We start from the raw sequence: 14,510 nt of genomic DNA on the forward strand, positions 1-14,510 counted from the left end.
GTAACTAAAAAAAATAAATCTTGAAGTAAGGACGATGACATATATGTTAGCGTGTAACCTATCTCATCTAAATAAGGCGTTGTAACTCATCTTTTCTTCCATTTGTAACAACTCACAGTGTCTCTGATACCTTCTCTAAAATATGATAAAACCAGTTCTAATAAGATTATGTCAGTTCTATTATGATCAATCTTGGAGATCAAGGTTAGAGATATAATATTGAGTGATACATTATTATCGACTAGAACCCTCTATATTGATACATCGTTGAAATTTACTATAGTGTACAAAGGTTTCAAATGGTAACTTATAGACAATATTGACTTAGGAAATGCAAGACTTGAATGTTAGTCGATCATTGGTTCTAATTAGTGAATTTCAATGATATCTATATTTTTTTTCTACATTATCTTCATAATCATTATCTAAATAAAGTAGTTGGCGAGGTTTGACTTCAAATGAGTATGGCAAAGTGAGAACTATGTTTATGGATGTAATTTTCTCATGTTTTCTTGCTTTTACATCAAAATGTATTTCCTCTCTTATCTTTTAAAGCACTATGTTTTTCTAGTTATTGTATTAGAATTGAGAAATTTAGTTTCTTTCCTTTTTCTTTCTATTGTATATTATCATTAAGAAGAGTTTTCACACCTTCATCAACCATACCAACAACCAATAAACCATTAATATTGAGAATAATGTTGTTTATTTTCCTACCAGGTCTTTTATTTAGATGAGAGCATCTATCAAAGTCATTTCATACCCTATGAGTTCATTTAAGGTCTGAATATTTTTGTTGTCCTCAACCATTGTTAGAGTTGCTTTTTTTTTTTTATCAGATATTTTCTTTTTTTCGGAATGACTTGTTTAGCAATATTCTCTTGTTGTTATTATTGAAGAGCTAATGTTATCTTCTTATTCTATTGTATAGATGATGACTTAGATCAATGTTAAGATGCTTGTTTTTTTTATTCAAACTCCTTATACATTGGATTAACATATTGGATGACATTGTATCATTGTTATTTGACCTCTAGTTTTACTTTGGCACTAGTTTTAATTTTTATGTTTTTTAACTTTTGGATGATTACTTTTCACAAACTTCTTCATTATCTTAATTATTATTTTATCTACTTTTCTGAAGATTTTTTTAGTAATCTATCTCCTTAATACATCATGGTATATTATAACCTCCTAAGATGAAGATGGTGTAGAGGTATGACCTCTTTTCACTATTTTCTTCGAGGTTTTTATATCTCTTGTGATTTTGTCTTTTATAAAAATCAACCTCTGATTGATACTTTTATTTGTCTACACAAGATATGAGAAATTTTATCTAACATTAATCGATCTTAGGTGCCTCTTGTTAGTATCTTGAATAGTGCTTGAGGTTATTTGTTAATGGCTATTTTATTGATCTGTTTAACATTCAAAACTTGATCTTTAGCAAGATGTATGCCTATGCACCATATCCCTTTACTAAAGTGTTTAGGCATTCTATTATCCTAATTTAGGCTTTGGACAACCATCTTTATTTCCATATCATTTTCAAATGTAGGAGATATTGGTTGTTTATAATAAAATTACCATCCTCTTCATTATTGAGTTTGGATGATTTCTATCCTGACTGGTGTCTATGCCAATCATTGTTAGCTAGTTTTTTAGGCCTAAATATTTTGGTCTGTCACCAAGGTACTACTTGTTACACCGTGTACCCTAAGTCTTTCCCTTTTGGTAAAGTTATATGGTAGGTAAGGCATCTATATATTTCATTATATGGCATATCCTAGATTTTTCAAACCACCTCTTTATTTTTTTTATGATTTATATATCTTTTCTCAATATTAGAATTTGTGACCAATTCTAACCTATGTCATAGTTGATTAAGCCATAACTTTTATAGCTCTCCCTTGTAGACATGCCCTTCTGCCTTAAAGATAGTCAATATTGTTGTTGTATTGGGGAATGGATGGTTATCCATTTTCATCTTTTTGTCTAGAAAAGAAATTTTTCAAGACGACACAACTATTAGTTTCATGCCACTTATAATACTTATTTCCCTTAATTTGGTTAGTAGTTGGGATGATATGATTGCCAAAGAGCTTAATTTTCCCTACACATGTCAATTGATTAAAGATTTTTCTAAGTTCTTTTTATGTTAAAATATTACTTATTTTTTTCAACCACTTTGATAGCCTATATATCTATGCTACTAGATTTAATAGCCTCTCTAGGCTTTTTTAATATCACAATCTTAGATTTAATAGCCTCTCAACATTTTTAATATCACAATCTCAAATGATCTTCATTCTTCTATTTCAATTATTAATATGAGTTGTTAAATGTTCTCAAACTTCTCATTTAACTCTTAATCAATTCCCTATTTAACTCTTAATCAATTAGGGAATGCATGCTCATGGCATTGTCTAAATAGCCAAATAAATATATTCCTCTGAGTGGTTTCTTGTTTTTTATTTTACCAACATCACCTTTTAAGAAACAATATCACCTATTAGGCATATATGTCTAAGTATATGGATTCTACAAACCACTTCTTCATGTTCCACTACATCATTTCTAAAATAAGTTTAATGCATTTATGCTCTATAATAACTGCAATGCACTTAGTTTTTAACATCTTAAATCCAAGGACATAACTTTTAATTGACTCATTGGGTCATGGACAATCCTGGCTAAGTTAACCAATATCACTTTGAGTTTTATTCTGTATAAGTGATTGTTTAAGTGAGTCTCTATCTCTTTTTAATTATTGATGAAGTTTGGTGGGAGAGTAGAAAACCAATGTAAACCTTTATTATTATTATTATTATTATTATTATTATTGATGAACTAAACAACCTTAGCTTTATGAAAAGATTCATTGCATCATTGTCATATTAGTTTGTGAATTTGGTGATGTGTTTCCTTGTAATTGCTTAAAATTTGCAATCTTTATTCCTCTAGGAATTAGGTGCAACTTGTTAACCCATTTAGGATATAAGCACTTGTTACAGGTGTTACTATTCATCTAATTTCTAACCCCGTACAAAGGGGATTCAGGTTTCCCTATTGTAAAATAGCTTATATAGCATTAAACTACCCAATAATAAGTTGTTGCATAGGATAATAGGGTTGCTGGGCCGTACAATTAGCTTGTCGTTGCCTATATATTTACAGGGGAATTAGTGTATTAAAGGCTATCATGTTTAGGTTTGTTGTTGTATCTGATATATTTACATATGTTCCACTATATGAAGAATATTAGTTTCAAAAACCCCTACTATAGTGATTATAGCTATAGAACTTTCTAGGATATGCCTTCCAATATATAAGCTTGAGGAACTCCATACTTGCTTTGCCATAATTCATTATTCAATTAATCAAATATGGCATGCATAGTTCATATTAGCTACCATGATATTATTATGGTAAGTTGTGTTTTGTGCTCTTCATCTCCATTTAGGTGACCCTCATATCAGCGTTAGAAAGGTTTAAAAGCTAATAGAAAAATACTTTTTTAAAAGCTATCGTTATTGGCTGGTTAACACTTGTCACAACTAATTATAAGCATATTATAACACTATCTAGTCCATATAATAAGGGTGTGTGTGTGATTATGTTTGATACATAAATACACCTATATACCCATCCATAGTTGGTATTGATGACATTAAATGAGGTGGAAACATAAACAATTGCATGTAGAACCATGTCCAAATGGAGTTCCATGTTGCAGGGGTGAGTTTGATGTTAAAGACCCCTATCATGCTACTTCTAACCCTAGTTGATCCATAAGGTTACGTGGAGATGAAATATCAAGATCCTCACAATTAAGAAACAAGCCCATCTATATCTCTTGTGCTCATTGTTCATCAAGTGTAACAACAATGATTTTATTGTATTCTTATTTAGTGGCATATTTTTTGGTTAATGAAATAAATATTAAGTCTTCTCCATTGGGCATGCTAATATGTTGACCAAGAAAGATAGTTTTTGGTTAATTAAGCTACTTGTTTTTCATTTCTTGTTTCCAACTATAACTAGAAATTGAATCATGAGCATAATCAGGTATTAGCCTTGCAAAATCAAATAGAATATAGAGATACCAAACCTTAAACCTTAAAAAAGTTATATGTTTCATCCATCATCACATATAGAAGAAAGTATGTGTTTAAAAAAGAATCTCCTTATTGATAACCATATAAATCCTAACTAATTTATAACACTAATCAATTTAATTTATTAAGAGCTCTTACTCAGAACAGGACTAAACCTTCTAGTCGATTACACAAACTCTAACTGGTACAACCGATTATTTTCTCTTAGTTGATCATGACTCTTGGTCAATTAAGGTAATATCAATAATCCTATGCCTCGAAGACCTTTTATTGGCCAACAACTAAGGAAAGGATCGATATGATTGAACTAGCCTAACATTTGTGATAAATGAGGCTAGATAGTGGACATATAGCAGGATGATAGCTAGATATTAGACCTATAACATAACCAATATACCATTGTCCATACCTTGAATGGTTGATCAACTTTATCTAATTCCCAAAAGAATAAAAATTGTTGATTTTTAAGTAGTTCTCTAGGGAATACAAGTGTCAACAAGGGAACATGATGCTAAATTCACATATTTGAGTGGTGGTGGTGTTGGTAATCCCTTCATAAAAGTAAGGTTGTTTGGTTATTCATTAACCAAAACTACCTTCCACTGGTTCTCTATAATGCTCCCCATTTCAATCAATAGTTGAGAGGAAATAAAAGCACAATTTCATAAGCACTTTATAAAACAAAACAAGAGGTAACATTAGCTAACTTAACCAGAATTGTTAGCGACCCAAGAAAAACCATAGGCAGCTATGCACTCCAATTTAGGACTCCCTATAGCCATAAAAGAACAGGAGTGCAACAAGTTAACTCTAGAGAGGATGCAATGAGATATTAGATAGAGGTTCATTGGAAACAAACAAATTGCTATCTATATCCTTATAAACAATGCCGCTTGGTATGAAAAAGATGTTGGGAAAATGAGCAAAAAAGTAGCCATTATAGGGAACTTACCCGTTTGGCTACTTGAATGAGGTTGTAATGGCCCATTCAATTATTGACTCAGATTCTAAAGAGGAGTTTGAGGAAGATCAGCGACAGCTAATCTTAGTCCAAAAACTAGAAAAGAGAAGACCATTCGAGATAGTTGTATTAAATGGCATGATCTTTCTTATAGTGTTCGATAACTTCCTAATGAAATTAATTTTGCTAACCTTATTTTATAGAGGTTGTGTTTCCATAATGGCTTTTGCTTTGTTTTTCTCCATCATACTAATGCACCAAAAATCCTAAGTTCCCCTGACATAAAAAAAATAGAATAACTATGGAGAGACTAAAATTTTACCTTGACATAAAACTCCAGGCACTACTATATATGCGCTATTTAAGAATTCAGACAAAAATCCAAAGTTAATAAGACCTCTGGAATGCACAAGTAACTTACCCAGTAGTAAATGAAATAATGTGCTGAAACAAAAAAAATTGTTTACTGAGGTCATTCCCAGCATGCTTTGCAGATTAAAGACAACTAATGAATGAAATTCACACATGCGCTGTACAAAGGGACAAAAGAGCGCTTGAATTAGAAAGGGAAATAAATTGAGGTTGATTGATTCATTAGCTGTTAGGTTTGAATAAATGAAAACATAAATCAGAACCTAAAAAACAGACAGAAAAGCTCTATACACCTACATTTCACTACCAATATCTGGCCAGCATTGGTGACTTTTCATGCATAATATTGCTTACAAAATCAACCAACCAGAAGGGAAAGGGGTAAAAGAAACCGTTGATGGATGGGCAAACAATCTTCACAATCTTGTTCATGCAACCACCTTCCACTGGCTTGAATGAAACATCAACTTTTCTTAGCCTAGTCTTTTAGGAAGAAATCCAGCACCAAGTACAACAATGTTCATTTCATACACATCAGGAACTGTTAAAAGTTAAATCAAGAAGAGAGCTACAATATCAATGAGAATATTACGTTAGACTAGCTATTTGAAGAGGAACAGTAGTGCAGAAGATGAAATAATAAAAAATGCAAAGCAATGTAGATGCTTGAGGTCATTAACCATTCTCCAGTTTCAAGCACAGCCCCGCAAAGAATGAACCAGCATAAAACAATGCACAAAAGATGGGATTTATAATAGAAAGTACCAGTTATGGGGTTGAGGGTTTCATTGTTGAGAAACTAACATAATTAAATCCAAACCATGACCAATAAGAATGTGTCAGAATGCTTTTGTCCAAGCATCTAATTATGAAAATGTTTTTAAAATAAAAACCCTGAAATAGATTCATGAAATTCATTGCAGTTGTTACTTCGCACTTGCCATAAATAATATTTCTTCTTTTAAAATAAACAGTGCACCATTCATATTAGTAATCGTGTAAGAGATCCAGGAAACATTAAGGTGAGTGATGAGGTTGTTAAATACTTCATATGTCATAGCATTGCATCCATAATGCAGTAAGAGAAAAAAATAGGGGGGGCAAAAAAAACAGATACTGGTTTATGGAGAAAAGCCAAGTTGTTGCTAAGAAAGTGACATGGAGCAACTAAAAAGTGTCATGAAGTTTACCTAACTGCAGATTCACTAACTTCAGAGCTTGACCTCCACATCAACTCCAGCAGGAAGGTCAAGTTGCATCAATGAATCTATTGTTTGTGCAGTTGGGTACAGAATATCTATAAGACGTTGATGGGTTCGAATCTCAAAATGGAACCTTGCATCCTTGTGCACATGGGGGGATTTAAGAACACAGTAAACACGCTTCTTGGTTGGTAATGGCACAGGACCCATGGTCTTCGCATTGGTGGTCCTTGCAGCATCCATTATCTGCTTGCAGGAGTCCTCGATCAATTTGACCCAAAAAGATCTTAGCTTGATTCTAATTTTCTGCTTCGGTGCCATCTATAAGCAACATGAAGACAAAATGAAAACTCTATGCATGTGATATGAAGAGTGATTACATAGTTAAGGGAGGCCAAAATAAAAGATCATAAGGAATAAGATGAGGGTCATTCAGGCATCAATTGACCACAGATGCAAAGATATTTGAACAAGTAGGCTCACTCAAGGCGTGTATATCAAAGAAAGGCTGCCATTTGGAGCAAATCCTATAAAGTTACAACCCAGAAATAATGTTACTTCCCACCAGCCAGGAGAATCTTCATAAGCAGCCGAACAGAGGGTTGAGTTGAGAGGACATGCACTCTTACTTAGCACAAAACAATAAGTGTTATGGGTAAATATTTCAACATGGAAAACATTATGAAAACATGCACTGTTACTAAAATTACTTTTGATTCATGATTATTGAGGATAGAAATAAATAGGGAAATAAACTACATATCTAACTGTTGAAGTATTTTGGTATCCCAGATAGTAGTAATACAACAACAACAACACAAGCTCAGAATACCCCAAGGGACACAAGCTCATTAATTTTCTACATTCTGTGACAATATCTAAAACGATAAGGCAGGTAGAGATATATACCATGTCTGCATCTGCAGCAATGCTGACTGATTGATGACTGGGAGTCTCAGAATCTCCAACCTACAAGATCCAGGATTAACAAGTGAATTGAGTAAAGATAATATTGATGTATTTTTTTCATCACAGGAAAGCAGAGAACTCGTTCTCTTCATAATGTAAACTTTACTTGATTGTTGAGAGTGAAAGGAGAGAGTTAGAGAGAGACCTGAAAGGTATCAGATTCAGGTCCGTCAAGGGTATCTGGAAGTGGGTCTAGAGTGGTTTGAGAATCCAAAGCTTCAGGAGCAGCAAAAACTCTACACGTTGAAAGGGAGGAGGGTTTAAGGGTCGTCTTCAAGACATTGTTGTTAAAAGAAAAACAAGAAGTCGAGAGCTTCGTTGTTTTACAAGGAAATGAAGAAGAAGTCGTAAGAGAAGGGATTAACGTTGTAGTGAATGAAGAAGCAGACATCATTTTTTGTTTTTTGAATCAATCAATCAATCGGCCACTCCTCTCTCTTCTTCTTCTTCTTCTTATCTTTTTGTTGTGCGCCTGCGTGAACCCCTCTACCTGTTTATTGGACTTGGATTATCCAATTGTTTTTCACATTTTATAAATAATTTTGTCCTCGTCTTGGGATCCACTTAAAGCCCACACCTGATCTGGCGTGGCTGCACACCAACTTTATTCTTTCGCATGGGCTTAGCCCTTACCAAACTCATCCAGGACGGACAGCCACACACAGGTCGTCCTTCCCACGGAGGAAAGGACCTGGGATTTATTTTCTTGATTAACAACATTAATGAACACATGTTGTAATTAGGTGAAAGCAACATGGAACTACTCTGGCTATTCATGGATAATTTAAGTATGGAGTTTAATATTTTACACGCATGAAAAGAGATTATATGATTCTCAAGCCAATGAAGCTCTATCTTGAAGATTGTTTTCTAAAGTGGAAAAGAAAGGAGCTTCCAAGTGATCAGTACCTTTAGCTTAATTTTTACGCAATAATAAAATGGATTAGGGGTGAGTAAAAAAATTAAAAAAGTGAAAAACCGAGAAAACTGAAGAAAAAAAATAACCGAAAAAATCGAACCGTGAAAAAAAAACGATTAAACCGATTAAAATTTTAAAAAAACTGGCCGGTTCGGTTCGGTTTCAGTTTTATAAGTCTAAAACCGAAAAAACCGAACCGAACCTAAACCGGAAAAAAACCGGAAAAAAACGAGCCAAACCGGCAAAAAACCGAGCCAAACCAAAAACTGAGTCAAACCGAAAAAACTGGTTTGAACCGGTTTTTGTCCTAAAAAACCAAACCGAACCGAAACCGGTCGGTTTGAACCGGTTTCGGTTCGGTTTCTTTTTTTTTTAAAATTCGGTTTGGTTATTTTTTTTTGATAAAAACCGAACGGAATAAAAAATAATCACTTCTAAAATGGATTAATATGCTTGAAGATAACAATGATTAGAAGGATCATATTTAAAAAGAAATAATATGGAGGATCATGAATACATATTAGAGTCAACCTAGTTGGGTAGGGAAATATTTTGAAAAATTTAAGAAACAACCAAATAATGTTGATATCAGCCAAGTAAACCCAAAACAGGGCTATTAAAATCCAAAATCAGACTATTGATTTTTTGCATGATTTTTTCTATTTTAAAAAGATTGTGTGCTATGCATGCTACCGTACAAGGGTTTGTGACTAATTTTCTTATGTTTTTATTTCTTTCTAAATACCCATTATTTCTATGCATTTTAACTTGAGAACTAAGCAAGAACACGTGAAGGAAAGCTAGAAAAATACTTGAATATACATTATCATTTTTGTATATTGTGTTATTGTCTTATAAATTATAATTGGTTTGCTCTTTGAGTGAGCATAATTATTTGGGTTACTTAGTTTTTTATAAAAAAAAAATTATGGAGGTGTGAGTGCTACCATATCAATACTAAAAAATTAATAGTACGAGGTTTGCTCTCTAGAGATCGCTAGTTCGAGTCTCACAAACCTCGGAGTTACTAGAAAATTACATGGTCGTTAACTTTAGGGCATGTGAGATTAGTCGAGATGCGCGCAAGATGACTCGAACATTCACGTTAATAAAAAAAATTAATAACATGAGTGATATTAAATCAACACTTGGGTTAGCTCTCGAGTCTATAGAAACAGTGGTTGTAAAAGACATGTTCCTCTCTTGTACAAGTAAGATAAAATAATGGATTGAAAAAGCTCAAAGTTATATTTGGAGATGGAATAAAGGATAAATCTTTGTGCTCGACATCTTTATCTATACACGCTTTATTTTATAGTTTTATTCTTCTATAATGCAAATTTATTATCTTCACTTATTGCTTAACATGTGTTAGCAAGTTTTATATTTATGTAAGTGTTGTTTTTATTATATCAAGGCCTATTAATCATTCGTCTAGGCTTAGTTTTTATGAGCATGTGTTGATATAAATTCTTACAAAAATAGCCCAAGTTTAGGAATTTCAAAGAGTTTACTCTGTCATTGAAATTAACAAAAGGACCAATTGATTAAAACCAATTTTCATCATCATTGTTATTAAGTTCTTTTTCAAACTATTAGATTTAACTCCTACATTTATTATAATGTGAAAATAATGTTGTATTTATGTTTATTATGTTATTAATGAAGTACTAATTTCATTATAAAAAAAAGTTGACTAATAGATTCTGTTAAACTCTTTAGAGGTTATAAAATATCTTTTAAATACTAAAAAATCATTTATTTTTCATTACAATTAACATATAACAAGCTTTTCTAATACCTAAATCATATGGTTTTTATTGATCCCTCTTATATCACATTCATCAATTTTTTTCATTAAAAAAAAGAGTTACACTAATATCCTTTTATATATATATATATATATATATATATATATATAAAACATGAACATGAACATGAACATTTGATTAGAAAATAATTAATAAATTATTCCTCATGAATATTGACAAACAACAAAAAAAGTATAATAAGTTCATTTTTTAGATTTACATTTCAAATAAGTTTATGTTTTATTATATTTCCTAAATATCCTAAAAATACATTTGAGAATTTGCTATTTATCTTTTCTTTTTAAAAGAAGCTTTGTAGGCATGTGAAACAATAAGAATAATAATGTATCTAGCCGCTCTCTCATTCTTTTTTTATCCCTTTTTATAACCCCTTTTCAAAAAAAAAACCAAATTTTTTTCTCAAATCTTCTTTGTTCTTTTAATTGTTTGATATTTAGCTACCAAATCTAATTAATGTTTTCCGTTGTCCAAATAATTATAGATTTAAATTTATATTATCTAACCTTTGTTTGGTTTATTATATGTAGTCATGTATTTTTTTTTTTAGTTTCTGTTTGTTGGAAGTTGGTTAAAGAATTTATGTCAAAACATGAATTGCAATCTTAAGGGATTTTTTTAGGAGAGTTATCAATTCTATAGGTTATGAAACCTTGTAATTGTTTGTTGCATTAATAAGGCATAGTAATACTACCTATAACTTCATTAATAAGTGATGACATGGGATCCCTATGATTGAGATACATGAAAAAAAAAAAGTTTTATTGTAAAAATAGCTTGAAAATGAGAAACTAAAAAATAGAGAGCATGAGATATTATGATTTATAGTTACTTCTATAATGAACACGTCTCTTTTTATTTTATTAGAATTGATTATATCTTTACTTGAGTTTTATGCAAATTTTAATGACTCTATACTACTTTTAGTATTAATAAATTACATTTTCTTATAACAAAATATTTTAGTATGTTTTGGTATGTAATAATTTTTTAAAATCATAAAGTTTTTCTATTAGCTTCTTGGCCTAAAATTTTTTTTAGAGATTAAAAAGTAACATTAATGCATCTTTTTTATTTATTTATTAATTCACATGCTTCTTTATAACAAAAAGCTTATAGTACCTATTTGAAAAAAAAAAGATTTACAAGAAAAAAAATAATGATATTTTCACCTTTATAATAATTTTTCTTAACTTTATAATGATAGCATTGTACAAGAAAAAATAAGTTATAATAATAAATTAGTTTGTCGATCAAAAAATTAGAGATTCATAAAATTATTATCATATGGTTTATAAAAGAAGGTTAGAAATAATTTTGAGATCAATCAAGCACTCAATTGAAGATAAAATAATTGCAATTTAGAGTTAATTTTACCAAAAATGAAAGAATTAAAAGACCATGGACTAAAGTGAAAAAGACACTAAAACTTGGTGGGCATTATTAACTCAATCAGGGGTGTAAATGAAGAGAAAATTGAGACTTAGGGTCAATTTGATCAAAATGCACAAATTAAAAAGCCAATGACTAAATTGTAAAATGCATCAATATTGAGAGACTGTTTTGAATGTAATCAGGGGTTAAATTGAAAGAAATATTGGGAAAAAATTGAAATTGGTAAAAAAAATAAAGAAATTAAAAGTTTAAGGACCAATTTGAAAAAAAAAGCATTAGTGAAAAAATGTGTTTCACCAAAAACAGAACTTCAAAAAAAAATTATAAACAAAAAACAACATCATTTCTGCTATCTTCTTCCCCTTTCCCCGGCGTGACCAGACCTATCATGCATTAAGTTTCTTTTTTTCCCCTACTTTGGATGAACTTTGGACACACCATTCTCTCTCTCTCTCTCTCTCTTGCATCCCATAAATGAAAATAGGCATACCCCTCATTTCACTTGAACATGTACTTCACCCTTAACAAAAACTAGTCGCATTACCCCTCTGGAATGACTTAAAAAGCTTGTCAAAGTAACAAATCTGAGCATGTTTACAAAATTTACATCATTAGTGAAGGGTCAAGATCAATCCAAGAAAATCAAGATACATGATTGCTCCACCTATAAATATTCTAAGATCCCCTGCCTATAAATAGAGGGTCAGAGCAAGAAAGAGGGGATAAGTCTAGAGAGAGAAAAGGTTGAATTAGAGAGAGAGAGAAGGAAAAAAGAGTTTAAGCTGAGAGTAAGCCAAAGAGTAAGAAGGAGGAAGAGGAGGAGGAGAAAAGGAAGAAAAAAATAAAGAAGAAAAATAGATAAAAATCACCCTAAGACCATAAAAGCCCAAATAGGGTGAAAAAAGAATAGATGGGTTTTTTCGGTCATAAATTTATTCGTTTTAAACTAGAGAGTTTCATAATCGAAAGAGGAAAAAAAAGAAAGAAAATGAAGAAAAATAAAAAGAAAAGGAAGCAAAAAAAAAAAAGCTACAAAAAGCTAGAGAGAGAAAAAAAACATTCAAAACACCCCACCACTGCAAGCAAAGCCTTGTAACTGCCATCAAGGACCACCTAACACCTCCCCTCTTATTTGAAATAATTATTGAGGTAAGTCACATCCCCTCTTCTCTCTTTTTCATTCCTTATGGTTTTTGCTCAAAATAGTTTTTCATATATATTATGTTTTTTCCTTAGAAAATAATGTATGAATGAAAACTTAAAGTTTTTGTTTTTAGGATTTAGTTGGATTTAATCCAAATTTTATATGTTTTTCTTATCACAAAATATGAAAAAAGAAATAGGGGTTGACTATGTGTTTTGGTTATTTTCTAGAAAATAATGCATTAATAGAGACTTAAAGTTTGTGTTTTGAGAATTTAGTTAGGTTTCATCTAGATTTTATATGTTTTTTTAACACAAAATACTAGAAAAAAGTAGGGGCTATCTATTTGTTTTGACTTTTCGTAGAAAATAAATGCATGAATGGAAACTTAAAGTTTATTTTTTGGAGTTTAGTTCTGTTTACTCTGGATTTTATATGTTTTTGATTATAAAATATGAAAAAAATTAGGGATTGAATATGTATTTTTTATTTCCTTAGAAAATAATGCATAAAAGAAAACCTAAAGTTTATGTTTTAGGGTTTTGTTGTGATCTGGACTAGATAGGTTTGTATAAGTCAAAAAATAAAGAATTAATGTTTAAAAATATTTTTTGCCTTTAAAGATAATGGTGAATAAAATAAAAGTCAAAGTTCATTAGGGTTTGGTTATACTTGAATCTAAATTTTGTATATTTATTTGATTATAAATATGAAAAGTTATGGACTAAATGTGTATTTTTGTTTGCTTAGATGATGCATAAATGAAGAAAAACTTGAAGTTATTTAGGGATTATTTTGTTTTTATCTAGGTTTTGTTGGTTATGATCGAATTACTTTGATTAAAATTTTGTATTTTAGTTTTCTCTAGGTTAATCTGATGCTTTATCGAAATTAAATTCTTTTTCATCAAAAAGCAAAAATAAAAATTGATGAAATCTTTTTTTTAGGGATTAACTTAAAAAAATTCAAGTAAATGTTTTTGATAAAATCTTCTATTTTCAAAAATTAATGTGAATTTTTTTTGTTCGCGTCCAAAATCAACAAAATCTCCTAATTTTAGAGATTAAAATAATTTTTTTTATAAAAATCCTAAAATTAACTAAATCTTCTATTTTTAGAGATTAACGACAAAATATTTCATTCAAATAAAAAAGTCTATGAAATCTCCTATTTGGAGGGGACTAAGGTCAAAATCCTTATTAAAAGTAAAAAAAAAATGATGAAATCTTCTATTTTTAAAAATTAACTTCAAATTTCTCCGCAAGTCTTCGACATCCTTTCAAAAATAAATATAATAAAATAAATCATAAAGATAAGTCTAGAAATAATTCAGATAATTAATAGCATACTAAAATAAATATAGGAGAAAACACATAGCAAATGTAATTTTTCTTTTGAAAAGATTCGGTAAGAGTGACGATGATATTTCTTAGGCATAATTAATATAGTACTTGAATCTCTTAAACAAGGTTTTATTTTAGGATTTTTAGTTTTTTAAATTATTAGGTGGCAACTCTATTATTTTTATTTTTCTTTTAATTTTGGAGAGTCCCATATTTATTATGATGTCACAATAGGTTTTATTAAAGATTGTGTTCTTT

General features: G+C 30.4%; 1 protein-coding gene across 4 annotated transcripts; it reads right to left on the reverse strand.

Annotated features, from left to right (window-relative positions):
- Positions 1–5,638: 5,638 nt before the first annotated feature.
- LOC7483645 (30S ribosomal protein S10, chloroplastic) lies at positions 5,639–8,136 on the reverse strand. Of its 4 annotated transcripts, none has more exons than XM_024611785.2 (4): positions 7,768–8,136; positions 7,563–7,622; positions 6,642–6,974; positions 5,639–5,934 (listed from the first exon to the last, which is right to left on the reverse strand). In XM_024611785.2, the coding sequence occupies exons 1-3, from the start codon at positions 8,014–8,016 to the stop codon at positions 6,663–6,665; spliced, it is 621 nt and encodes a 206-aa protein (XP_024467553.1). In that variant the 5' UTR covers positions 8,017–8,136; the 3' UTR covers positions 5,639–5,934; positions 6,642–6,662. The 4 variants fall into 4 exon arrangements, with proteins under 4 accessions (XP_024467553.1, XP_052301093.1, XP_002317356.2 ...); XM_052445133.1 differs by having other exon boundaries at positions 5,639–6,019; XM_002317320.4 differs by having other exon boundaries at positions 5,639–5,992; positions 7,768–8,135.
- Positions 8,137–14,510: the final 6,374 nt, after the last annotated feature.

This window comes from Populus trichocarpa, chromosome 11 (genome assembly GCF_000002775.5).
Source record: "Populus trichocarpa isolate Nisqually-1 chromosome 11, P.trichocarpa_v4.1, whole genome shotgun sequence".
NCBI classification, from domain to species: Eukaryota; Viridiplantae; Streptophyta; class Magnoliopsida; order Malpighiales; family Salicaceae; genus Populus; species Populus trichocarpa.

What these genes read in the sequence shown, in the direction of transcription:
- LOC7483645 (XM_024611785.2), bottom strand. Translation starts at nt 8,016, where the DNA reads ATGATGTCTGCTTCTTCATTCACTACAACGTTAATCCCTTCTCTTACG. An exon ending in CTGAATCTGATACCTTTCAG is followed by an intron (nt 7,623 to 7,767) that starts GTCTCTCTCTAA and finishes TGGATCTTGTAG; the next exon opens with GTTGGAGATTCTGAGACTCC. An exon ending in TTGCTGCAGATGCAGACATG is followed by an intron (nt 6,975 to 7,562) that starts GTATATATCTCT and finishes TGTTGCTTATAG; the next exon opens with ATGGCACCGAAGCAGAAAAT.